The sequence below is a fragment of the Drosophila miranda genome, chromosome XR (genome assembly GCF_003369915.1).
Source record: "Drosophila miranda strain MSH22 chromosome XR, D.miranda_PacBio2.1, whole genome shotgun sequence".
NCBI classification, from domain to species: domain Eukaryota; kingdom Metazoa; phylum Arthropoda; class Insecta; order Diptera; family Drosophilidae; genus Drosophila; species Drosophila miranda.
The window spans coordinates 45,465,262-45,492,911 of NC_046674.1; the positions used below are offsets into that span (position 1 = coordinate 45,465,262).

The window sequence follows — 27,650 nt, forward strand, 5'->3', positions numbered from 1 at the left end:
ACGTCCAGAAGGAATCGTTTCCGACCCCATAAGATATATATATTCTTGATCAGCATCAATAGCCGAGTCGATTGAGCCCTGTCTGTCTGTCCGTCTGTACGTCTGTCCACCCCCTTCAGCGTCTAGAGCTCAAAGACTATAAGAGCTAGAGCAACGATGTTTTGGATCCAGACTTCTGTGATATGTCACTGCTACAAAAATATTTCAAAACTTTGGCCCGCCCATTTCCGCCCCCACAAAGGACGAAAATCTGTGGCATCCACAATTTGAAAGATACAAGAAAACCAAAAACGCAGAATCGTAAAGAATGACTATATCTTTTAGACTGCAGAATCTGAATAGGATCGTATTATTATTATAGCCAGAATTAAGAAAACAATTTCACAAGCAACAAACATTTCATGAAAATTTTTTTAAATAATTTTTAATTTTTTTTAATTTTTTACATATATCTAAAACTTTTCTCTTTCTCCTTTAGTGATTAAGCCTCATATTTTTTCCATTCCATTAATTTTTTTTTATCCTTGATTTGCCTACTGGTTGTAATTAAAGACTTGTGTGATTTTCGGTAGTGAAACTTGTGTTCGCTCGTTTTTGATTATGTAGCAACATGTCTAGTATTATGTACAGAGAACAGTGTCAGTCTATACTCCGTCAAGTAAAGACGCGCCAAATCTAAGCAGCAGCGAGCGCACCGAAATCCAACACACAAAACCTAACACAAAAACATTGAAGTGCACAAAGCAAACTCCCAAAAAAACCAAAAGCAAACACACCTAACGAACAGTTACAAAATTAAGTGCAGCGGGCGTCAGCCCTAGCCTACCTGAAATGTCGCGACCACCAGACCCAAAATTCCACGCACCGTGGGACAAATCATCGTTTCTCGAACCTAAATATATAACAATAAACAGAACAGACAATAAAAACTTCGAAAACGTGTCCCCCTTCATTATCAAAAAAGTCATTGACTTCCAATGCGGAGGGGAAGTTGACTCAGTCAAGAAAATCAGGGACGGTTCACTTCTCATTAAAACAAAAGGAACAGCCCAGGCAACAAAGCTCCTGAAAATCGTAAAATTCCACGACTTTCCTGTGAAAGCATCAGAGCACAAAACCCTTAACTCCTCCAAAGGTGTCATCTACTCCAACGATCTACGCAACATAGAAATAAAAATCATCAAAAGCGAACTCAAAACACAAAAGGTCATTGACGCAACTAAAATTCACAAACAGAAAGATGGCTTACTCCAAGAAACCGGACTGATCATCCTCACATTCGATACACCAACACTCCCACAGCATATTATGATAGGATACGAACGAGTAAACAATTCCTCGTACTACCCCACCACAATCCGTAACCTCGTCACCAAACTTTTCCCAAAAATAACAATTATATGGATACCTAGCCACATTGGCATAAAAGGGAACGAAATTGCTGACACCGCAGCCAAAACTACCTCCAAACTACCCCTCATATATACCCCCAATCATAATTCTAACGACAACTCACTATACCTTAAGAAAATCCTCATAACTAAACAAACAGACCTCCTCACTAAGACTTCCCCCTGGTACCAACAAGTTATCAACCTATCTTCCACTCATCCTCCCCCCAAAAACCTAAACAACCTTAACAGAAGACACCAAGTCATCCTAAATAGATTGAGACTAGGGCACACAAGATTCACCAATGCCCACTACATGGATAAAACATCCTCCAACGCATGCCCACTGTGCCACAACCCAACCATAGACATAAGACACATACTATACACATGCCCCGCCCTCTCTCTTCAAAGATCCTCAATATTCCATAACACCGACCCCATGCAATACATCTCCAACCCTAACACCAAAAACGCAAAAATAATCCTCAACTATCTAGACCAATCTAAAATCATTCACTACATATAACCTCATAAACAATCATCCCTGTACATATACATATACGCAATTAGTATTTTAGATAATAATTCCTCCACAACATATAATAACGTATAGAACCAACCCTGTACATATGTATATAAGTACATACATCCTCAAACGTATAATAATACTATAGTGAGCTTAAGGCCTCAGCAGCTATAGCCCCATACCCTGTTAATACCTAGTTTTAACTATTTATTAGCTTTATATAATAATAATAATAATAATGTACAGAGAAATATATTGAATTTTGTCAGCCATGAATATGGAGTAGACTTATAATTTCCTAGTGACATGGTGACGTAATGGGGTAGGGTGAAAATTATAGGGATTTCCAGAACCTTCGCACCACTGGAAATCATGGAAGGGTGGGTACAGAATCGTGTGGGTCGACTTCCATCAAAAGCCCCTAGTACTTTCGGATACGCCCTATGTATGATTGTGCCATTTAATTTCGGTTATGCTCGGAATAGGCAGATTGTTGTTTTCGGAGTTAGCTCCCTGTAGAGTCACGGGATTCTAAAATTTTAAAGTTTATGTAGTAGGAGTCGAGACGCGGTCAAACGAACCCCCCCCCCCCCAAGTTACCGAATGAGCACGGAACCAGAGAATCCCCACCGGCAGTGACCTCGACATCCCCTCCAATCCATCCCCTACTGACGTATAGAAATATATCGTTGAAATGTTACATACATTTTTGGCGCCCAACGTGGGGCCTGTTTTTTTCCAATGCTAGCCACTGTCTATACCCAGTTGGACGCGGGTGTGTAACGTTGTTTGGCGCCCAACGGGTCACGAGGAGAAAGTTATAGTGACAGTAAAAAGTATTGGTAACTTTAGCAACAATATCAGCTATTGGCTCGTCCCACCTTTTGCTCGTTTGTATTCATATGCTTAATGCTGACTTTAGTTTTCTCTAAACGATCTTGTCATTGCTCCGATACCATTTCAGAATATTGCGGATTCTGTTTGGATTCTAATACTGGTTGTTCCTCTGAGTTTTATTGGGAAGCCGTCGAGCTTGGGACGAAGGGAATCACTTAAGCGATAATCCGGAATTGATAAAGTAGTTCCCATGTTGACGCATCCTGTCGGGCTAGTCAAACTTGTTGTCTGGAATATATATGCTGCTTGCGTATTCATACCGAACAAGCGAGATTGGTTTAGGTCGCGTTCTCCAAGCTACAGTCAACTCAGCGGATGTTAGTTTCAATAGATTGAATTGTGAGGTTGATTCGGATATGGTATTGTTACTCTTTGCGCATAGCATACGGTTGCATACAATTGCAGAATATTGCATATTTGGTTTAGGCCGGATATCAGTACTGATTGTCCCTGTACGGGTGATGGAAGCTCAGAGATTGCGGTCCCAGATTTGGTCTTTACTCATACCCTTACCATTGGCGGGTATTATTCCAACGGCAGCGGTGGCTGCATATGGTTGTCTGGAACTAGCGCGTATGCTGCTTGCGTATCCTTGCCGAATCATATGTGGACACTTAAACCAGTGCACTGATACTAAGACAATGCAAATTAGAATCCATAGCCCACACAAAATCAATTTCTTTTGTCGTCGTTCCAAAGATTTGCACTTCCTATCCCTATCTTATTATGTCACCAATTAAATGTCACCTTAAGAAAAATTTGGTAGAATATAGAAAAAAAAAATTAAATCTTATAAAATATGCCGCTGCGACATAGTCCTCAGCGAAACAATCCGCTGCGTTCGAAAAACTTTTGCGGCATTTGTTGCTCCGAAATGTCCAATACTCAGCCGTGTATTTGTACTCCTTGCAATCACGTTTTTCATAAAGCATGTCTGGAAGAATGGTTCCCTCATCACGATGATTGTCCGAACTGTAGCCGAGTACGTACGTTATCTCAAGCGAAACTAGTTGTTGGCAATTGTTCTCCAAGCAAGCCGCAGCCGGAACCAACAGAATTACCAGGTCCCTCGGGAATAACTACTCGAAGTCTTGCCAAAGCTTTGGAGGTCGCACAGACCCCGGCAAATGGACATTTTCAGCCAGAGACGGGAAAGGTATCCGATGGAAATGGCAATAATACCCAATTGAGCCAAATTCCAACTGTAGGTTCAGTCCCGGTTGAACGAACCACTAGGCCAACTCGTTCCAAAAGAACTCGAGCACCAGCCAAAAAGCAGGTCCCGAAGTTCCCGCCCGGTCGATCTTCCGGTCCGGAAGTAGTGTGTTTGTCGGGAGTGGATGCTAGCCATAGCTCCAACCAGACTGAAGCTCCGGCAGCTAATGTCGTCACTCACTCTAGCCCTTGGGAAGCACCCAATGCACGGACAGCCCCTCCAAGCCAGGGGTTGGACTTGGATGTCCTCCAACAGATAATTGAGAGCACTGTGGCCAGAGCCATTTCCACTTTGCGGATTCAGCCGCCAGCGAGTCCGCAGGAAGGGTATGCGAGGCCAAATATCCCCACACCAGGTTCATGTATAGCCGGCAGTTCTAGCCTGCGAACGGCCAAGACGGCCGACATTATGCAAAAGTGGAATGTTCCTTTTGATGGTTCTACCGAAGGCTTAGGGGTAGAAGAATTAATTTACCGAGTCAAAACATTAACCGATGAAACCTTGGATAGCGATTTTCTCGGCCTTTGCAAACATTTGCACATCTTGCTGGTTGGCAAAGCGCGCGATTGGTATTGGAGATACCACAAGCAGGTAGATCGCATCGTTTGGACGGAATTTTGTGCAGCTCTTAGACAACAATATAAAGACTATCGTTCCGAGTTTATGAGCAAGGAATTGATTCGAGCGCGAAAGCAACACGTCGGAGAACCCTTCGTCGCTTTTCACGACGCCGTGGCTGGTCTAATAGATAAATTTGGCATTAAAATGGCGGAAGAGGAATTAATAGAAATATTAAAAGCAAATTTGCTTCCCGAAACCCGTCACAAAATCTTATATCAGTCCATTAGCTCAGTTGGTCAATCGAGAAGATTAGTACAGATGCATGAAAATCTAGTGCACGAGTTACAGAAATCTGAAAAGTCTAGGCCATCGGTAGGCCGACGTTCGATACATAGTCTGGAGGAATCGCGCCCCGAAAGCGATCAAGAAGAGTATGAGGATATCAGCGTAGAGGTCATTCAAAGATCGACGGCTAAGCGTTCTTGTTGGAATTGTGAGGAGCTTGGACATGTGTGGGAAAATTGTATGGCAGATAGGCGGATATTTTGTTACGGCTGTGGAGCTCCGAATGCCAAACATGTATTCGTAGAGCTTCGGAAAACCGTCAGAAGGGTGCATCCAACAACAGCCGGATTCCCCCGAAAAACCAAAATTAAACTTGCCCGTTGACTTAGAGCGAGACACGAAGAGTTTGGCCTCTTGTTGTGAGAAAATAAAGGAAACGAATACGATCGTCAAGAGAAGTTGTTGTTTTTTACCGTTTCCCGAACGGGTTAATAAATATTTAGAGGTTCGAAAAAGAATTTTTAATGAAGAACCACATGAAGCCCCAAAACGAATCCAGCGTTTGAGAAAATATTATGATAATGTCAAAAATAGCCGTAGACTGTTAGTTTCCGCTATTATTAGTAGTCCCAAGGATATGCGCAGTTATGCCGAAGTATCCTTTCTGGGTCGAACAGAACAGGGTCTCTTAGACACCGGCGCAAGTATCAGCTGTATAGGTGCTGAACTAGCTCAGACTGATTTTCATCCCTTTCTGAATATAAACTCATAAAAGCCACTGCAAAAACTGCAGATGGCGAAAGTCAACAGATACTGGGGGTGTTAAATGTCATCATGCATTATCGAACTATCGAGAAACCCATGAAGTTATATTTAATTCCATCCCTGACACAAAATCTAATCATAGGTCACGATTTTTGGAGATCCTTTTCGCTGGCCCCAGACATCATTGCAGCTGTCGAGATAAGCTCGAAGGACGATGAGGCAGCCGAACCAGATCCCTTACGGTATCCTTTAACTAGGCAGCAAAACCAACAGCTCGGGGTTGTTAAACAGTTATTTTCCAACGCGACGGAGGGACTAGGGCGTACGGCCTTGCTTAAGCATCATATCGATGTAGGTCAGGCCGCCCCCGTAAAACAACGCTTTTACCCGGTTAGCCCAGCGGTGGAAAAGTTGCTTTATGCCGAGGTCGATCGCATGCTCCAACTAGTCGTTATTGAATCGTCATCCAGTGCTTGAAGTTCGCCAATGCGACTGGTTCTCAAGCCCAACAAAGTCCGTCTGTGTCTCGATGCTCGACGACTGAATGAAGACACCCGTAAGGATGCCTACCCATTACCAAGTATCGATGGTATGTTTGCCCGGTTGCCCAAGGCAAATATCATAACCAAGCTGGACCTTAAAGATGCTTATTGGCAGATCGAACTCTCTGAGGATTCCAAGTCACTAACTGCGTTTACGGCCCCGGGAAGGCCGTTATATCAGTTTAAGGTTATGCCTTTTGGCATGTGTAACGCTCCATCCACTATGTGTCGTTTGATGGATGAGATCATTCCCCCGGATTTGCGTTACTGCGTCTTTGGATACTTGGACGATCGTTGCATCGTATCAGCAGATTTCTCTTCCCATCTAGCAGTGTTGGTACGACTCGCTGAACAGTTCAGAAAAGCCAACCTGACTCTGAATATTAAGAAGAGTCAGTTCTGTGTCACCAGCGTAAATTATCTTGGATACGTCATCAGCAATGGAGGTATTTGCACTGATCCCTCCAAAGTAGCTTGTATAGTGAACTGGCCGCCGCCGAGGAATCTAAAACAGGTTCGCGGCTTTCTGGGGGTCTGTGGCTGGTATCCTAGATTCATCCAGAACTTCTCTGAGCTATCCTGTCCTATCACCGAGCTTCTTTCCAACAAAAAGAAATTTATTTGGACCCCGGAAGCACAAGTCGCAATGGACTCTTTAAAAACCTTGTTGACTTTTGCTCCAGTGCTCGAAAACCCAGACTTCGAACAGAAATTTTTCCTCCACTGTGACGCTAGTGATTTTGGTATAGGAGCCATGCTCGAGCAATTGGTGGATCTGCAGGAAAAGCCAATAGCGTTTATGTCGAAAAAACTAAGTCGTGCGCAACGTAACTATAGCGTTACGGAGCGCGAGTGCTTGGCCGTAATTCTGGCCATCGAAAAGTTCCGTTGCTATCTGGAACTGCAGAAATTCGAAGTGGTTACTGATCATTCCAGTTTGTTGTGGCTAATGCGCCAGCAAAACGTGTCGGGGAGGTTAGCGCGATTGCAGCAATTTAAATTCTCGATATCGCACCGAAAAGGAAAAGATCACATTGTCCCCGATGCTCTTTCCCGGTTACATGAACCTGATGTATCCGCAGTAGAGATGAGTCCTGTGATAGATCTCGAATCCGATGCCTTTCAGGATGAGAGCTACTAACAGTGAAAAGAACAGTATAAGAAAAATTCTTCTCAACTGCCCGATCTGAAAATTATCGACCAATTTCTGTACATTCGAACCGAACACGCAGATGGAAAGGCGGGGCAAGACAGTCGAACTTGGAAGTTATGGGTTCCCGAGCGATTGAAGACCGACGTTCTTAAACAAGCTCATGACAATCCTACTTCAGCGCATGCCGGCATGCAAAAGACCATAGAAAAAGTTCGAAGAAGTCTGTTTTGGCCCGGCTTAGCTAAAGATGTTCGAGAGTATATTCGTAGTTGTGAGGTTTGCAAAGCATGCAAAGCTACTAATTATACTCTGCGGCCACCCATGGGAAACCACATACCAACTTGTCGACCATTTCAACGATTGTACATAGATCTGCTTGGACCCTATCCACGCAGCAAAAAGTGACATGTTGGTTTGCTAATTGTTTTAGATCACTTCAGTAAATATCATTGGCTACACCCCCTGAAGAAATTTACTTCCGTAGTAATCCAAGAATTTCTGCTAAAGCATATCTTTCATACATATGGTGTGCCTGAAACTATTGTTAGCGACAATGGAAAACAATTCAAAGCTACAGAATTCAACGCATTTTTGACACAGCTGGAAATTAAACATATGTACACGGCATTATACTCTCCCCAAAGTAATGCGGCGGAACGAATAAATCGTTCATTGTTAGCTGCCGTGCGATCATATCTTCAGCAGGATCAGACCTACTGGGATCAGCATCTCTCAAGTATATCTTGTTCGCTGCGATCGTCACTACATCAGTCAGGTTGTTCACCATATCGAGCCCTGTTTGGCTTAGATATGCTCACGCATGGGACGGATTAAAAGCTTCTGATGGATTTAGACTTGCTGGAAGAACCCGTTGTCCCGGTATCTGATCAGACAATTTAGCTCTAATTCGAACAGATATACAGGGCAATATTAAGAAAGCGTATGAGCGCAACGTTGCTCAATACAATTTACGAGCCAAGCCTGTGTCGTTCCGAGAAGGTCTGGAAGTATTTCACCGAAATTTTTCTTTGAGCAAATTCACGCAAAATTTTAATGCCAAACTGGCTCCTAAATTTCTTAAATGTCGCGTTCGGAAAACACTGGGTAATTGTTTCTACCTTCTGGAAAATCTGCAGGGCCGAGAAATAGGAACCTTTCATGCGAAAGACATTCGATTCTGATTCCCGCTAATATTCTGTCTAACGGTGGCATATTATCGGGTGGTGTAACGGTTGCGGTTGGACAGTACCGATTCAGGGTAGGTTATCGCTATTGTGCTCGGGTATATCGCATGCAATAACCTTGCAGGCAAGCTCGAGGTAGGGAACAGCTGAGCTAAGCTTCCGTAAGTGCTGTGCAGCGCATCGCAACGGAGCTTTCGAAGCCGAGCATTAAGATCGGTAAGCTCTTATTTAAGCAGTGCAAAAGCACCAGAGCGTTCTCTTTTGAAAATTTAAATATGTGCAGCCGGTGATTATCTCCGCGTCGGTAGCAAATATATATCTAAATCGACCACGTGCAAGCACACCAAAGAGAAAAAAAAAACGAGGGGGAAAGTTGTGAGTTGCTGCGGAGACCGCAACTCTACATTTATACCCGATACTTATTCAATTTGGCTTTTCTCGGACAGACGGCGCACACATTCACGACGAAGAGTATGTGAAAGAGAGAGACGGAAAATAAGTAAGCGCATGGACGGCGCACAGTGGGACATTTGGCCGTTTCAGCTTGCTAAATTAATAACTTCTGAACGAATAAAGTTATCTTCATGAAACAAACTTGCCTTTTTGTTAAATTAAATCAGTTAAAGTAAATCATGCTACAAAAGCTTCACAATAATCTGTTAAAGTTTAACCTTGTTGCCGGTGCATATTTTCCTATGTAAAATGCTCAATTTGTATTATTTTTTTTAAATCGATAAAATACTTTTAATGGTAAATTTTACTAAAAAAAATATTATTTTTGATTAATTTTCAACTCAACCTAATCTACAAAAATTTTAATTACAAACCATTTTTTTTTAACTGAAAGTTGTTTGAATCTTTTTGTTTCTGTAAAATAATTCTCCACTTTCTGTTTAGTGGCAAGAATATCTAAGCATTCACTAAGCATTTTTGAAGAATAATTGCTCGCCGATTTATTTTGTGATCTCACATATCTAATGGATGAAATATATGGATCTGAAGAGACTGTCAACATGTTGAAAAGATCTTGGTTTTGCTTAATTCGTGATGTCTTGCACGTATTCATATTCCTGCATTTTTTAAATCTTTGCTTCTCGTTTCCTGAACTTCCTCTAACATCTCTCCAATTGGTAGGCTATGGTGTTCAATTAAAATTGACCATGCTGGGCTGTCCGATACTAAATTTAATTCATTTGAGGTGCTTGAATTTCTCAGTATCTCAAACAACTTCGTATTTTTCATAGCCATTTTAACGAAAAATAAATTCTTGAATTATATATACTAGTTTTTTTCACTGATGTTGGCTTATACGCTGAATCCTTAAAAAGTCAAAATAGAACTATAGAGCTGTGATAAAAATTAATTCAATAAATACACATATGTACATACATGTGTACCTTTCTAACTCTACAAAAAGGTAGAAATAATAGCCTGCATACCTATTCATGACCAAAAACATAATTGAGGTAGCGTGAAATGGAAAATTATTCTAATATTGTGTGTACCTGAGCATATGGATTCATTAGTACCGAATTTTTGGGCAGTTTTTCAACTTTGACTGGAATTTACAAAAATATTTCACTAAATGTTCCCGAGAATTTGTTTGCATATGTTCTTTGAACTATTTTTTGAACGGAGCCGTTCGGCTTCCATACCGATTTACCTGCCACAACCTCGCCCGAAAAACTGTCAAAATATGATTTTATATGGAAGTTTGAAATTCGATTTTTAAAAGTTCTGGAAAATTCTTTATTAGAAGCGTATATTCATTTTATCCAAAGCGATCAAAAAATCTTCGACTTTCTTGCACTCTTTGAGAACTAGACATCAAATAAGAAGGGCAGACGGACAGATAGAAATGGGTCTATCGACTCGGCTATTGCTGCTGACCAAGAATGCTTTATGGGATCGGAAACGTTAACCTTCTGGGCGTTACACACATCTATTTTCCCTAAAAATCTAAAATACTCCTATACTCTTTTTGAGTTTTTGAAAACCCAAACATAAATGCATAAAGAGATTTATAAAACGAGGGGGAACGTTGTGAGTTGCTGCGGACACCGCAACTCTACGGTTATACCCGATACTAAGTCAGTATGGCTCTCCTCCGGCAGACGCCGCTAATATTAAACGACACGACAAAGAGTGCGTGCGAGAGAGACAGAAAATCAGTCTGAGCGTGACGTCGGGCGCTGCGTAGCCACTGCAAATTGATTTGTTCCTATTGGCTATAAAAATGATCTGATCTGATCCAGATTCAGCAATCTGATAGATATGGTCATTATCTATGATTCTGCGTTTTTAGTTTTCTCGAATGTGCAATATTGTGGATGCAACAGATTTTCGTCCTTTGTGTGGGCGGAAGGGGGTGGGGCGAAATTTTGAGATACACGTTTTATAGTAAAATCTAACAGTGCGGATACCAAATTTGGTTACTCTAGCCTTAATAGTCTCTGAGATTTTTGAATATCCCCAGATTTTCGTCCTTTGCGGGGGCGGAAGGGGGTGTGGCGAAATTTTGAAACAAACTCGTCTCGGTCCGATATATAAGGAGTGTGGATACCAAATTTGGTTGCTCTGGCTCTTATAGGTTCTGAGATCCTTGAACTCATATTTTGCAATTGGCAAAGCCGACCATGAAACCTGTGTGTTAGAGAGAGACAGAGCGAGAAAGAATGAAATTGTTTTCTTGATTCTGGCTATAATAATTATACGATCTGGTTGAGATTTTACACTCTAGAACATATAGTCATCCTCTACGATTCGTTTTTGGTTTTATCGTATCTTTAAAAATGTGGATGCCACAGATTTTCGTCCTTTGTGGGGGCGGAAGGGGGTGTGGCGAAATTTTGAAACAAACTCGTCTCGGTCCGATATATTAGGAGTGTGGATACCAAATTTGGTTCCTCTAGCTTTTAAAGTCTCTTAGATCTAGGCGCTAATGTTTTACTCTAAGCAAAGCCGGCTATGCTACGTGTGTGTTAGAGAGAGACAGGGGGAGAAAAAATGAAATTGTTTTCTTAATTCTGGCTATAATAATAATACGATCCTATTCAGATTCTGCAGTCTAAAAGATATAGTCATTCTTTACGATTCTGCGTTTTTGGTTTTCTTGTATCTTTCAAACTGTGGATGCCACAGATTTTCGTCCTTTGTGGGGGCGGAAATGGGCGGGCCAAAGTTTTGAAATATTTTTGTAGCAGTGACATATCACAGAAGTCTGGATCCAAAACTTCGTTGCTCTAGCTCTAGACGCTGAAGGGGGTGGACAGACGTACAGACGGACAGACAGACAGGGCTCAATCGACTCGGCTATTGATGCTGATCAAGAATATATATACTTTATGGGGTCGGAAACGATTCCTTCTGGACGTTACACACATTCACTTTTACCACAAATCTAATATACCCCAATACTCATTTTGAGTATCGGGTATAATAACAACAACCCAAACACCTGCTGCCCACCAAATAGGAACGCTCGGCTGCGGCGACGAAGCCCAATACAAAGGCAAAGGTCAGCGAAGTGTCCAAGAGTAAACTTATCGTCACACTCATTGACCGAAGCGATGAAAACTCAAAGATGACGGCGGCGCAGTGGAAGTTGGTGAACGCGCCTATCGTCGGATCCCTCTTTGCACGGATGGAGAAAGATCCCACAGCACCCATGCCCCATTTCGATGACGCTAGGTGGCTAAAGAGGGCAAAATCCTGAAGTGCAACGATGACCCGACACTCAGGTGGCTGACGCGTACGATTTGCCAATCGGAAGCGATGTCGTAAGGGCCCAAGCTAAAGTTGAAGGACAAGGAGCAAATTCCGTCCATACCAAAGGCGAAAGAACTCTTACCCATCGCAATCTAAAGCGACCGTGCACTGAAGCTTCTACAGCGTCAGAATCAAACGGTGCCAAAGGCGATCTAGATACCATCATCGAGGCCAGCTTGGTCCAGGAGCCTGAAGTCTAATCCAGAATTAGCAAACGTGCTTGATAAAAATACCTTCGTAGGTGCTATCTCATCAAACGTGCTAGATCCAACACTTATAACGGGAAAGAGTACTTTGCTATATAGCTGGTGTCCTCGACAGACTCTCCTTCTCGGATCATGAGTACATTCAGTTTACCCCCGGAATACTAGCCGTGTACAGTTTAAGAAGACGGTTACGTCGAAGCTCACGGCTCCTTGCTCAGTAAAATCCGCAGAAGACACAGAAACGCCCCTAGAGACATTATCCATGCACCGTGCCTACCCTTGAATTCGTATAGGGCAATGGTCTGCACACATCCGTTCGCTGGCTTAGGACCGTTAATTAGGCGTCGCACAGCTGAAATGAGGTGGCAAAAGTCAAAAATTGTATATGTACATACACTACTGGTGAGAATAATAAGTACACGCTTATAAGCTTTGTTGAGTCCAGGAACGTGAGAATGGCGGATAAAACACAATCGCTTATCTTCATAGGTACTTAGGCGTTGGTTGCGTTTTATTTCCTATTTGCAAAAGGAGGTTAATACATTTTATTCTTATATGTAGGTAAAATATCTACGCACGCTTTCTTCTTGTCTTTTCATAGTGTGGCCATTTTTCTTCACTCTTTTTTCTTTATGTAGGCTATCTGTGCCCTTGCTTAAAACTAAGTATATATAAGCTAATTTTTCTCAACAACATCCCCACCACCGTGAATCAAGCACGCTCGTGATTCACAATATGTCTAGCTTTGCCAGCATACAGGTTGGGCGGTGTAGAACTCCAGCCGTCGTCTTTACAGTGGCTGAGCGAACCTGTCCGTCGCGTCCAGGCGTAACTGATAGAATAACTCCCTTTTTCCATTGAGATCGATGAAGATTCTTATCACATATAAGAACAATGTCCATTTTAGCGAGTGGTGGCACTGGGTGATGCCACTGTGTCCGTCTGCATAGGTCTGGTAGGTACTCATTGAGCCACTTGTTCCAAAATGAGTGTGAGATCTGCTGAGCGATGCGCCATTCCTTTCGAGTTGGCTGGTACTTCTCATCTTGTGGATGTGGTTTCTGGCTAGAATTGGGAGAACCTAAAAGAAAGGGATTAGGGGTTATCGGAACGTCTGTGGGGTTATCCAGAGCAATGTGTGTAAGCGGTCTGGAATTTACTATGTTTTCAGCGTTACACATTAGGCTATACAGTATGTCTTCTTTCAGGTTTTTGTCATGCTGTGCGTGTCCTATGGCCCTCTTAACACTTCGTACCAATCTTTCCCAGCACCCACCTGCATGGGGGTTTAGCGGGCAATTAAACAGCCATTCGATCTGCTTGGTTGCCAACTCGTTCGCTATTCTAATGTGATCGAGGTCCTGTAATTCTCTTTTCAATTCACGCTCAGCTCCCACCAAATTGGTACCATTGTCAGATCGGATTCTTACTGGTCTTCCGCGCCGCGCCATGAAGTTATGCAATACTCGAAGACACGTATCTGTTGTCAGGTCCCTGGCAATTTCCAAATGAATTGCTCTTATTGTAAGGCATGTAAATATGCATATCCAGCGTTTCTCGGTACTCCTTCCTCTTACAACCAGAAACGGTCCCATATAGTCGATTCCAACATATGAGAATGGGCGTACGTACGGAGAGAGTCTGTCCTTAGGAAGTTGTCCCATAAATGGCGTTTTTGGTGAAGCTCTCTGGATTTACAAGTTACAAATTTCTAGCTGCACGGCGAACCTCCTGTCGGCAGTGTGGTATGTAGTATTTCCTGCGTATTTCTGCTATAATTGTGTTTTCATTCTGGTGTTTCCATAGCTCGTGATAATGTCGCACGATCAATTTTGTAACGTGATGCCCTTGGGGCATTAATATTGGACGCCTGGTTTCTTCTCCAACCGAACATGCGTTATTAATACCCATTCATGCGGATCACTCCTCTTCCGTCTATGATCGGAGACAACTTCCACAGCTTGCTGTTCTTTTCGATGGACTGTCCAGTCAATAGCGCCACCCGCTCATCATGAAATGCAAAATCCTGTACATTGCGGATCACTATGAGTACAGCTTCTTCAATTTCAGCTACATCAAGGTAGACTTTTCGTTTGGTCTTACGATCACACTTCCTGTAGACCCAAGCGACAACTCGCATCAGCCTTGTAAATGAAGAGATAACGTAAACTTGCTTCTTAGTTCCAGTTCCGTGTCACCAACGTCTGAAGTTCCTAGATTCCATTGACTTGAAGGAAGGAATTGAGGGCCTCTCAACCAGGAGGTTTCTCGAGTTCCAGATCTGAGTTTGGTGCCAAAGTCTGCCGGGTTATCCTTAGTAGGCACCCAATGCCAATCTTCCAACCTTGTGGCTTCAAGTATCTCGTCAATTCTGTGTCCTACATATGGCTTATATTTTCTGTGGTCTGATTTAATCCATGCTAAGACAGTCTTGGAGTCGGACCACATGTGGACACATTTGGGGTTGACGTCGTGACCCTCAAGAATACATTTCCTGAGACGAGTTCCTAGCACTGCCGCCTGTAGCTCGAGCCTGGGTATGGTCGATAGTTTCATTGGTGCACACTTGGTCTTTCCCATTATAAATGCGGACTTCCATTCAGATTTCGTACGTATGCGCCAGTATCCAACTGCTGCATTAGCTGACTCACTCGCATCGCAAAATATGTGTAGTTCAATTGGTTCCCCAAAGAACTCTTCAGCGTAACATCGGGGTATCCTTATCTTGCATGCTTGGCTTAGGCTGCGCAACCAACAATTCCATTGCTTTATATCGTCGCCTTCAATTGGCTGGTCCCACTATGTTCGCTTTTGCCATATTGACTGCAGAAGCAGTTTAGCGATCAGGGAATATTCGGCTAGAATTCCAAATGGGTCAAACACAGACATAACCACTCGCAATACTTCTCGCTTAGACGGCATTCTTTATTCTGAAAAGATTGATGCGTCAATTTTGTTAAACGAAAGTGAGAACCCAAATTCGTCGCTGCGTGTACACCAGTACATTCCCAGGACCTTTTGATAATGCGAAGATTCATCCCTATCAAGAGTTATGGGCTCAGCTACTTGTTCGATACCAAAAACCTTGTTGAAGAATTTCGAATTGGACACAAACTTTCTCAGTTCGAATCCTCCCTTTTTGTGAATGTCAACTATCTCCTTCACGACTCTCACAGCCGATTCTTCGGATGAAAAACAATGCACCAAATCGTCCACATAATGGTTTTTAATAATGGCATTCACCGCATCTGGATACGATTCCTTAAATTCAAGTGCGTTTCTATTTTTCACGTATTGAGCAGAGGCCGGTGAACATTTGGCTCCAAAGGTCATGACCTGCATTTCATACTCCTTTATCTCGTCGCCTGGATTCTTCCTCCATAGTATGCGTTGGGCACATCGATCCTCTTTCGTATTATGACTTGGTGGAACATTTCTGCAATGTCAGCACAGACTCCAATCGGTTTCTGTCTGAACCTCATAAGAATGTCCGTTAAGGATTGATACCCGTCGGGGCCAGTCATGAGCATGGAGTTTAACGACACTCCATCGACTTCTGCAGCCGCGTCGAAAACAATTCTCAACTTGCCGGGCTTGTTAGGATTTAAGACCCCAAAATGAGGCAGGAACCATTATTTTTTCTTGTCCACTTCCAGTTCATTGCTTGTGAGATGCCGAATGTATGACTTCTCTTCGTATGCTTCCATCAGGTCGCAGTATTTTTTGTAGTACTCTGGATCATGTATAAATTTTCTTTCCAAAGACAATTGTCTCTTTATTGCCATTTTCTTGCTGTCAGGCAAGACGACGTCATCCACTTTCCATAGTAATCCCGTTTCAAAACGGTCACCAATACGTTTTGTCGTGGTTGATAGCAATCGGTTCGATCTCTCAGTTTCTCGACCTTCTACGTGGTTCTTCACAATCCGCACATCCATTTCCGAATTCGTGATGTAGTCTCGCACCAACTGTTCAATGTGCTCGTCATTGTGTTTAACCAGATGTACGGCCTTTACATTACTCATGGGTCCTGATTCTCCGCGACATTTTCCATACGCAACCCATCCCAGATTGGTTATTGCAATGGCTGGCCCAACGTATCTCATAGATCTCATTTGCTTTGGAGCTATCAAATGTAGGTTATCTAGTCCGATTAGTATTTCAGGTCTACCATTTCTATAGCTTTTCACAGGAATACTCTTTATGTGTGGGTATTGCGAACTTAGCTCAGACATGTTTACGGATTGCTTCGGCAGCCATAAATCCTTAATAGTCCTTACTCCGTTTAGTGCATAGACCTTGCCTCCACGTTCATCAGATATTCCAATATTAAATCGGCTGACCAATTCCGTCGATGTCTTTTCTCCAAACCATTGCAATGTCAGACTTTCTTTGGGTCCATGTAATCCTAACTCGTCTGCCAGGCTTTCATTTATAAGGGTTACTGCCTTCATCCAAAAAGGCGTGGCACCTCACTATTTTATTTTTAGCATGAAGATTAACAGGCAAAATCTTAAACAAAATCATTGAGCTAGCCTCATGCGTTGCTGTTCCTGTGAACTTTACTTCCTCGCCTGGTTGATTAACTGATTCTGCATGGAGCATTCTGCATTCCCAAGTTCTAACTGGGCAAATGAGTTACAGTTTTCCAAGTCGTGTTTCCCATTGCAGGCGGAGCACGCCTTCATGGTTAAAAGTCCGATGTCGTTTGCATGGAATAGTCTCGACTTTTCCTTCATTGGCTTGAACGTCGCCTGATCGTCAACCAATCCTGCGTCTTGCACTTCTTCGGCCAATCCCTGAAGCCATAGACTTAAATGACGGATCGATTTTTCATCTCCTAGTTGCTTGGAATGGCGTGCCCACTCCAGTCTCTGTTGCACTGGCAACTTTAAGATTAACTCCTCCATTAATGTTGTGTTTTTTAACTGCTGATGTGCGTTAGCTGCTTCTAAGAATGAAGCCAAGTTTTGTACCTTCATTTTGAACTCTACTAATTGTTCCAATCTCCCTTCGCGAATGCTCGGAAATTCTCTAACGCGACTAATCTGGCTATTTACGAGTTTCTTCGGTCTACCAAAATTTTGTTTAAGGGTCTCTAAAATATTTGAAACGTTAGAACTGTGAATAAGCAAACATTCAACGGTCTCCCTAGCCTTGCCCTTTATTGCCTTTTGGAGGCGTAACAAATTTTGCCTGTCACTGTATCCGTACTCTGCAGTGGTCATAGTGAAAGCTTCGTTGAACATTGGCCACTCTTCGGGAGCACCATTAAACTCCGGTAGATCGTACATTTTTCTTTGCGTTTCCTGAGAAGGAACCGGTTGCCTTGGTGATGAGACTGCGTCTGATATCACTGAGGGCTCAGCCGTGGTTGATTGTGGTCCTGGCTCGCCAGTTGTCCTTCCACTAATACCAAGTATATTAGTTTTTTCCATTTGAAATCCATTTCATCCGCAGAACTTCCATTTGGAACTGCTGCATTTGCATTGCATTGGCCCGCTGACCTTCTTGCATTTGGCGCCACATCTCCATCATAACGTTAACAACGCCATGTGATTGGGCTTCTTTTGATGTGCCGGCCCCGGCCCCTCCATATTTGAGGCTTCACCTTGCGCGGATTCTCTTTCCACTTTTCCCATCTCAACGTTGTCCTCGTCCATTTCATCCGTTGCCCTTAATTTGCTCATTGCTCTGGTAATCATCACCCGCAGACTAACCTTTCCCCAAATCAACAATCAATTTTTCACTCGATTTCATCAGCCAACTGCGCACTCAAGCCTCTAGTTTCTGGCACGCAAGAACTTCGTTGGTTAGAGCGAGATGGCAGTATGTGCACGATCTCGCATATATATGTACATATAAATGTGCGCTTTTTTCAGCTGCCTGACGTGCGCACCCACGTTGGCCTCCGTGTTCTGCAATGTTTATTATCCACCCACGAGCGAGATGACCGTCTCCTTGTGGGTTCCGTCGCTTCTCCAATGTCCAGTATACTTCAGTGCTTGCACCACGAGTCTCTGCCCGTCTTCATACAAACTCCAAGAACTCTAGTGTCATTGGCTTCCACGAAGCGAAATAAAAGATGTTGAGTCCAGGAACGTGAGAATTGCGGATAAAACACAATCGCTTATCTTCATAGGTACTTAGGCCTTTTTTGCGTTTTATTTCCTATTTGCAAAAGGAGGTTAATACATTTTATTCTTATATGTAGGTAATATATCTACGCACGCTTCGTCTTTTCTCCCCGCTCTTTTTTCGACTGCTCAAACTAATGTGACTGTGGAGATAATGTTTTTTATCCCCAATCGGCCGACTAATTATTTCGAATTAAATAAAACTCGGCGCAGAAATAAAATTACGATATGTTCTTTAATGCGTGACATCCAAATTGCAAGTGTGGCTTGCCTGCCCTTTACATTGCCGCTCCGATCGCTAAGCGCAGCTTCGCTCGGCCGACGTCGGTAGGCAGACGCAAAGCGGAGATAGCGAAGAGCGAGCTGGCAGAGAGCGTTTAGCAGGGCAAGCAAGCGCAAAGCTTTAACAAACAAATGAGTGACATAGACATAAGTAACAAACAAAATAAGCGGCTGAGGGCCAAGAATTAGGTGCTATTTGGCAAGCAGCTAATCGGCTGGGTTCTGCTCCGAACATTCACCCCCCGTTGGAAGGCAAAGGCTTTCAACAGATCCATCCTGAAGGGGCAGAACCGCTATTTTTCCAACGGCCCTCTTGAAGATGCTTGCTTGGGCGCAGCTGGCGGCTACGCTGGGATGATCGTCGAACGCAGCAATCGGCGCTTCTTTACGAAGGCGGCTTGTCGTGATTACGTCTTGATCATCGGGAACCTCTGTAATTGCATAGAATGGCAGGAAATTTGGCAATGTAGAAATTGTTGAAAGTTGAATTTCATTTAGCGTGGATATGTAGGTTTTTAATATATGGAAAAGTTCGCGCTGCAGTTCCTGATTCTCCGATCGCAGTTTTTCCACTTTCACCTGGCACTCGAGCAGCTGCTTCCTGCATTGCTGCTCTAAGTTTTGGTACTCCAGCGTTGTGGGTCGAAAATCGTCAATAGAGATGCACGAGGAATTTTCAAAAGCGGCTAAAGCTGCACGCTTATTCTCCGAGCTATCAATGCTTCCTGATACTATCCAACCAAGTTTTGTCTCCTGCAATGTTGGCAATTGTGCTGATAGTCGAATCTGTCCGACGCACATTAAATCGAAGAACAAACCAGAACCTACCAACAGATCGATACGTTGGGGCTTGGAGAAATTAGGATCAGCTAGTTTTAGATTATTCGGCATTGGCATATCCTTTGCGTCTACGCCGAAGTTAGGCTGCATTTCCGTAATTTAGTTGGTGACAATTGCAGCGAAGGAAGCTCGATAGCTTGCGTCCTGGGATTGTACAACTATATGTACAGACTTGCTCGAAGGTAGAATGGAATCTCCGATTCCAGAGATGTGAACATAAGACGAGCGATGATCCAACTGCAACTGATCAGCAAGTCTAGATGTTACAAAGTTTGCCTGTGATGCAGAATCCAAAATGGCACGACATGGGATAAGTGCTCCATAACGATCTGTTACATGGACGAGGGCAGTAGGTAGCAACACGTTCTGGCTAGGCTGAGATTTCTGGATCGAGGTGGGAGGGCTAGAACACCCGCTTGCTAGAAGCACAGTCGCGGCCTCTTGCTGGATCGATTCCTCGGCCGGTGAAAAGGAAGATGAAGCACCAGTTCCCGATGGAATGTGGAGTAGCGTGTGATGTTTGGCCTGGCAATGCCTGCAAAGTCCTGACCTGCACCTCTGCAATTCATGGCCTTTGTTGAGGCAGTTCAAACACAAGCGGCTCTTCTTTGCTTCTTTGTATCGTTCAAACGCAGAGAGATTCAGGAATGCCTGACATCTAGATATGTAATGCTCGGAGGAATTGCAATGGTTACATATGGGGTTAGGATGGTCGTTACTGGAGGTGATAAGGGTGACAGGATTATCTTCTCCCACCTGTTGACTAGGACTTGCTGCCATGGCTGATCCCAAATTCTCCAGCATCCGACATCTCGCTTCCAAAAATGAGGCCATGGTTGACCACCGAGGCAATCCTGACGTCGGCAAGTTCTCTTCCCATTTCTCCTTTGTTTTGTGGTCCAGTTTCGTGCCTATGATGAAGATCAGCAACCCATCCGAAATCTCCTGCGGGGTCGCCAAGGTCTGAAGTGCACGCAAGTGCGAATTGATTTTGTCGCCACCCCTTGCAGCCCGAAAATAGCCTTGACGTGCCTGAAAATGTAACAGTTTATTATCGAATCGCAACATTAGCAAATTCAACGCCTTGTCGTAATTCTCCTCAGAAAGTTCCAAGGAACGAATCGTATCCAGCGCAGCACCATCTAGACATCCACGAAGATATTGGAATTTTTCGATGATTGGTATACGATGGTCTTTGTGCACCATTGTCGAAAACATCGCGTGGAATTCTGGCCAATCCATGTAGCTCCCACCGAATCGCGGAAGCTGCAACTCGGGCATTCGAGAACGGCCTATACTATTATAGGCGAACAACGACGAATTCCCCTCGAGAGTATGCCGAGCCGTTGAATTGGCAACATTTACCGTGCGTGCAGCCATCAACTCCCGCGACAGCCTGGACCTAACCTTGACATAAACATTCGAAAAGTCCAGCCGGGCATCATGGGCTAACTGCAGGAAATCCAGCCTTTCAAGGCTCGTTTGAGCGGCATCGAAATCCGCATTCATTCGCTCGATTTGCTCTAAGCGAGCTTGAAGTTCTGCCTCATCTAACTCGGCAAGCTCTTCCTTGGTGAGAAAGCGATCCATGGCCTTTAGTTGGCGCGCGATGGACTCGGCCTTGTGCTTGTAGAAATCTACATCACTCGGCATTGCTGCGTTCGCGACATTGGTAGGCTCAGGTGCTGCCATGTTGAGGTTTTAAAAGAGTCACTCAGCACGACCGAAAAAGACACCCTGTATACGTATAAACGTGGGAACCGAAAGCAAAGGGATTACAGCTAATGCCTTTAGCTGTGCGGCTGTGCGAGCTGTCCGATTCCGCTTTGTACTCCGCTTGTGTGTATTAGTGAGTTCGCTGCACTGCCTACCGCACTGCACTGACCGAATTGTCGCGACAGAGAAATTAATAGCCAGCAATGCGTGTATGTAGGTGTATGTAAGTGTGTTTTAGCACCGAATTGTGCTTAACCGCCGAAAATTTGCTAGGGCTAACGAATGTCGATCGCGAATGATTATTAATTGACACTGCAACTCAGAGATCACGTCGGGGTCACCAAATTTTATGTGGAGATAATGTTTTTTATCCCCAATCGGCCGACTAATTATTTCGAATTAAATAAAACTCGGCGCAGAAATAAAATTACGATATGTTCTTTAATGCGTGACATCCAAATTGCAAGTGTGGCTTGCCTGCCCTTTACATTGCCGCTCCGATCGCTAAGCGCAGCTTCGCTCGGCCGACGTCGGTAGGCAGACGCAAAGCGGAGATAGCGAAGAGCGAGCTGGCAGAGAGCGTTTAGCAGGGCAAGCAAGCGCAAAGCTTTAACAAACAAATGAGTGACATAGACATAAGTAACAAACAAAATAAGCGGCTGAGGGCCAAGAATTAGGTGCTATTTGGCAAGCAGCTAATCGGCTGGGTTCTGCTCCGAACAGTGACCTTGTCTTTTCATATTGTGACCATTTTTCTTCTTGTCTTTTTATAGTGTGGCCATTTTTCTTCTCTCTTTTTTCTTTATGTAGGGTATCTGTGCCCTTGCTTAAAACTAAATATATATAAGCTAATTTTTCTCAACAACAAGCTTTCTTTCACGCTCGCAAAACTTTTTTAATAAATGTAGAGAAAAAATGCAATTCACTTTTTAGTTTTCTAACCTACAGTAGATTATACAAATATGTAACAAATTCATTTTTCATTTCAAATATATAGTTTGTGGTCGATGAAATCTAAAAACATAAACAAAATAACAAGAAATTATTTTCTTATTAGTAATCGTATGTTAGTATACGGTATAGCCACACTTATTTTGTATGACTTTGGCGATTCTATACTCGTATAGGAATGCGTTTGCCGCAAGTCTCCACTGAAATTTCATACAACGTTTTTTTTTCTACAAAGTGCCCCAATTCTTTGGTTTTTCGAAACGTATATTGTATTGTATTGTACTGTATATTGAAGTCTCCGGGTGTCCGTTGTTTCTAAAAATTTCTTCTTTCATCCTGGATTTTCAGTAAGCACTTTTAAAGCATAGCGAGCGTCCAAGACTTTTTGCAATATCCTGAAGATTTTTCCGTTCTTTTTGAAGATTCATGCAAATTTTTTTTTCTTTAGCGTTCGGCCTATCTAAAGAATTTTTTACTCTCTTGTACTTAATATTTAAGAAGTCAGTAAAAGCCAAGCTTTTGACCAAATCCTTATCAAATCCTTATACAATCCTTTAAAAATTATAAATAACACCAGTGTACTTATTTTTTGACCAGGCAAAAAATTCTTATCCAGAAAAAGCATAGCATAGAATTGAATAAGACGGTGCTCCACTTTAATTTTTGATTTAAATACTTGGCAAGACGGTAATAACCTTTCCAAATATAAACAATGGGCATCCATACATTAAAAAAAAATTCAATCCTAAGTGGTGCTCATACACTTAAGCCACAAGAACTACACCAAGAATTTAAGAATTGAACGACTTGGTTTAGAATTCCCCACAACTTCTCTATATGGTTCAGGTCGGTACTCTGCGGAGGCCATTACAAAACATTGATTCCCTCTTGGGTAAGCCACGACTTGACTATCCTGCAGCAATGTATCGGGTCGTTGTCCTGTTAAAATATCCAGGCAGCTGGCAAATTATCGGCTTGTGGGGAATTCAAAACAAAGTCGTTGCCCAAAAAAAAAACAGCAATTAAAAGGATTTGTGCCGATTTTTACAGGAAGAATGGAAGAAAATAACCCCTCAACAGTGCGCACGTCCTGTAGATTCAATACCAAAGCGTTGCTCCACTTTTCTTAAGCAGAAAGATCATCCTACTCAATATTAAAGTAATTTTATTAAAAATACTAGGAATACTGAGCAAATTGCATCTTTTTTAACCATTTTTTTATTTTATTTTATTTTTCTATTTTTTTATTTATTTATTTTCTTTCCTAGTGCTACAAGCATGGGGCTTATAATTAGAGCACTAGTCACTAGATGTCACATTGGTTTTGGTTGGGTCAAACTCAACTATTATGATTATATAATCTTTTCTAATTTAGGGTTACATATGTATGTTATATTCGGCATTTATTAATTATAGGTAATTATTTAATTAGGTTTTGAGATTTACGGTTCTTTATCTACTATAAGGTGGGCTCTTAACTGCGTTTTGAACTGTGAAAGGTTACTTATCTTTTTCATGTGATGCGGAAGCTGATTCCAAATGCGTATGACATAGACGAAGAAATGCCTCTCGGAATTTAAAGTTTTATGTCGAATGGTGATAATATTATTTGTTCTGACGGAATTAGTGAATCTAAGAATTTGGTGCAGGTATTTGGGTTGTTTGGTGAATATTATCTTATGAAGGAATGATAGCATCTTATAGTCACTCCATTTAAAAAAATGCATTTCGAATATTTTGAATGAAAAAGCTGAAATTCTGTCATTACGGCTTAACCCAAATATATATCTAGCTGTATTATTAAAGCACACGTTCAATTTTTGCCTGTCTGCGTAACCACAGTTACCAAATGCCTCTATCCGATAGGTGAGTACAGGTACAAGGTATGCTTTTGCTATTTGCAACCGAATGTTTAGCGGTATAAATCGTTTGGTAATATTTAGTGACCTTAAAATCCCATAGGTTTTTCCTACGGCTTTGCTCACGTGATCATCCCAGGAAAGCGTATTGTTTAGTATAAAGCCTAAGTTGTTTGCCTTCTCTACGTAGCTAATGGGAGTATTTGAGATTTCTACGCGTCTTAATAGTGTTGAGTTTATCTTTTTCTTGTTTTTGAAGTTTTCTTGTTTTTCCAGGTGGCTTAAGTATATGAGCAGGACATTTTGGACATGGTTTCAGATTTTTTAATTATTTCGCTGACTATAGATTTTCATAACTTGGTTATTGTTGTATTAAAACACTGACATATAAAACTAATTTGAGACAACAAATGGGAGCTGTAAAATAAAAACTTTTCTTGATTTTCGCTTAAAATCTTGGTGTAGTTCTTGTGGCTTAAGTGTATGAGCACCACTGTACGCACTTATTATTTTGACCAGTAGTGTATGTATGTACATATGATAGAAAATTTTGTAAATTTCAAGGAAATCGGAATTTTAGTTAATTTTGACTAGTGTAATCGGATAGTATAAGTAATATTAACAATGTTTAAAGCTTGTGAATATGTGTTGTGTTGAGAAGGAGTATTGAAATTAGCCGTCACGATTTTAGTTGTCAAAGAACTCATAGAACACTGCCGATGTAACCCTGCTCCTGAGATAGTTTGATTAAAAGACAGCAATTTTCATTTTAAGAAATATTTAAAGTATTGAGCATTTATTGGCAGTGCATTTAAAAAAATAGTTTTTTATTCTTGATGGGTTAATACCATGAGCCAAATTGGACCGGTTAAAGTAATCTAGTTTTTTTTTTCATAAATATTAACAGTGCAGATACTCCTATAAAAGAATATACTCACCAGTTGGCCAATTATCGAATACTGTTTGTGCAATATCACCAGCAGAATCTGATGGATTAAATATAAATTCTTTGGTTTTGCCACTAACGAGAATTAAACGTAGGTTAATCTGAAAATAAGGAATAATATAAAAATTATGAAGTGCTGGGTAGCCGTGGCGTAGCTATAACCATTTTTAGTTATTATATATATATATACATATATATATATATATATATATATATATATATATATATATATATATGTATATATTTCTGATAAATCTGGCAAATCAATAAAATACTTAATAAAAAAAAAACTAACAAATCTTGTCCCTGGTGAAATTCAAATTCGAATCTACCTGCAAAAAAGACAGTGCATTCCACAAGATTTCACTACTTTAGGGGCTGTGGGAATAATGTTAGTGTTAATGTCAGTGCTATATCAAAAAAGTCTGCACACAAAATTCGACTCTTATAGGGTCTGAAAACTATGCATCAAACGGTATGGAAAAACAGACTGTTCAAACATGAACACACATATTTTAACTCAAGACACAGTTCGATGTACCTTTGCTTATGTGACTAGAAAGTGAGAAATGCATAAAATATATATAATATATAAACTTCTGAACAATTAAAGATATCTTCATGAAACAAACTGCATTTGAAAGAAAAATCTTTCAAAATAAAATCTGCTTAAGTAAATTATGCTACAGTGTCTAAAAGCTTCACAATAATGAGTTAAAGTTGAACTTTGTTTCTGGTGGATATTTTCCTATGTAAAGTGCTCTATTTTAAATTTTTTTTCATCGATAAAGTACTTTTAATGCTGTTTTTTACTATAAAATATTATTTTTGATTTAATTTTCAACTCAACTTAATCTAAAAAAATTTTAATGACAAAAAACTATTTATTTTTATTTTGAAAAATGGTTGGTTTTTTTTATTTCTGTAAAATAATCGTCTACTTCCTGTTTAGTGTGAGGAATATCTAATAAACTTATTATTTCTAAAGAATAACTGCTTGCCGATTTACTTTGTGATTTCACATATCTGATGGATGAGTTATATCGATGTGAAGAGGCTGCCAACATGTTGAAAAGGTCTTGGTTTTGCTTAATTCGTGATGTCTTGCACGTATTCATATTCCAGTATTTTTTGTAATCTTTGTTTCTCGTTTCTTGGGCTTCCTCTGAAATCGCGCCCAGGTATCTCCTCCTTGCCCTTAAGAGAGCAGGACAGTTGCAGATGAGATGTTCTAGGGTTTCGGTTGCCCCAGGTTCGTCACATTTCCTACAACTGTCTCTGTTTGCGATTCCTAGCTTTGTCGCATGCGCCGCAGCCAGGCAGTGTCCCGTTAATATTCCCACTAATAATCTGCAGTCCTTCCGTGGTAGGTGCAGCAGGTAGTGGCTGAGTTTGTCATTGCGTTCCTTGCACATGATTTTCGAGGTTCTGCAGGCGGTGGTACTCCTCCACCTACGTTCGGCTTGTGATCCGGCCTGCTTTTCTAGATCGCTTTGCAGCGTTCTGAGGGAGACAGGCACGTTCTCGGTTCTCGTATTCGCCAGCCCGACGCCTTCCTTAGCTAGTACGTCCGCCGTCTCGTTCCCTTTGATGCCCTGGTGGCTGGGAATCCAGTAGATCCGCACTGACTTTGTCGTGCTTAGGGTATCTAGTGCCTCCCTGCTCGCCAAGACATTTCTGGAACTGACTGCGGACGACTGCATGGATCTTATCGCCGCTTGGCTGTCGACGAATAGGTTGACCGCATCGTGTGCTCTTTCAGTGAGAAGAGCGACCTCTGCTGCTTTCCTGATGGCAAAAACCTCTGCCTGGAATATGCTACAATGGTCCGGTAGCCTTTATGACAGCCTTATCTCAGGGTCTGTACAGTATAGGCCCGCTCCTACTCCTCCGTCCATCTTGGAGCCGTCCGTATATATATTGAGGTGCTCCGTTTGGCCTCTTCCGATTTTCCAGTCTTCAGGTCCCAAAGATGCAGTTGTTTTTACGTCGAGGCATGTTTTGGGAGGTCATGTAATCAGTTGATCTGGTCATTTCCCTTCCAATTGAACTATGCCCGTATTCTTGTGGCGACATATTTCCTGAAGCGATGAGGCGTTGTGCTGCCTTTCCTGCAGTCAGACGGGCGTGGATGTCTAGGGGTTCGATTCCAAGTAGGGTTTCGAGTGCTTTTGTTGGTGTTGACCTCAGCGCCCCTGTAATACAGAGCAAAGCCTGTCGCTGAGTCCTTTCCATAAGCTTATGATACGTTTTCTTTCCAGTAGCTTGCCACCACACTAAGACTCCATACAGCATAGTTGGTCGCACCACCGAGATGTAAATCCAATGCATCAGAGCCGGAGATAGGCCCCATGTGCTGCTGAGCATCTTCTTGGATGCATAAAGCGCAATGGTGGCCTTCTTCACCCTTTCCAATACATTG

At 42.1% G+C, this 27,650-nt stretch overlaps 1 protein-coding gene and 2 long non-coding RNA genes across 10 annotated transcripts in view; all 3 read right to left on the reverse strand.

Moving 5' to 3' along the window:
* Positions 1–27,650, reverse strand: part of LOC117186459 — a 344,253-nt gene that overhangs the window by 257,346 nt on the left and 59,257 nt on the right. For 7 of the 8 annotated variants that reach the window (XM_033387321.1, XM_033387319.1, XM_033387318.1 and 4 more), the window contains one exon: positions 25,221–25,329. In XM_033387321.1, the coding sequence (XP_033243212.1) occupies positions 25,221–25,329 (109 nt within the window). Of the gene's footprint in view, positions 1–22,442; positions 22,487–25,220; positions 25,330–27,650 lie in introns of those variants that run through there. The other variant, XM_033387324.1, reaches the window with a different exon arrangement.
* Positions 7,170–10,589, reverse strand: LOC117186461. The gene is made up of 2 exons (XR_004471535.1): positions 9,913–10,589; positions 7,170–9,862 (listed from the first exon to the last, which is right to left on the reverse strand). It is a non-coding gene; the product is annotated as an uncharacterized LOC117186461 (long non-coding RNA).
* Positions 12,975–18,853, reverse strand: LOC117186460. The gene is made up of 2 exons (XR_004471534.1): positions 18,729–18,853; positions 12,975–13,015 (listed from the first exon to the last, which is right to left on the reverse strand). It is a non-coding gene; the product is annotated as an uncharacterized LOC117186460 (long non-coding RNA).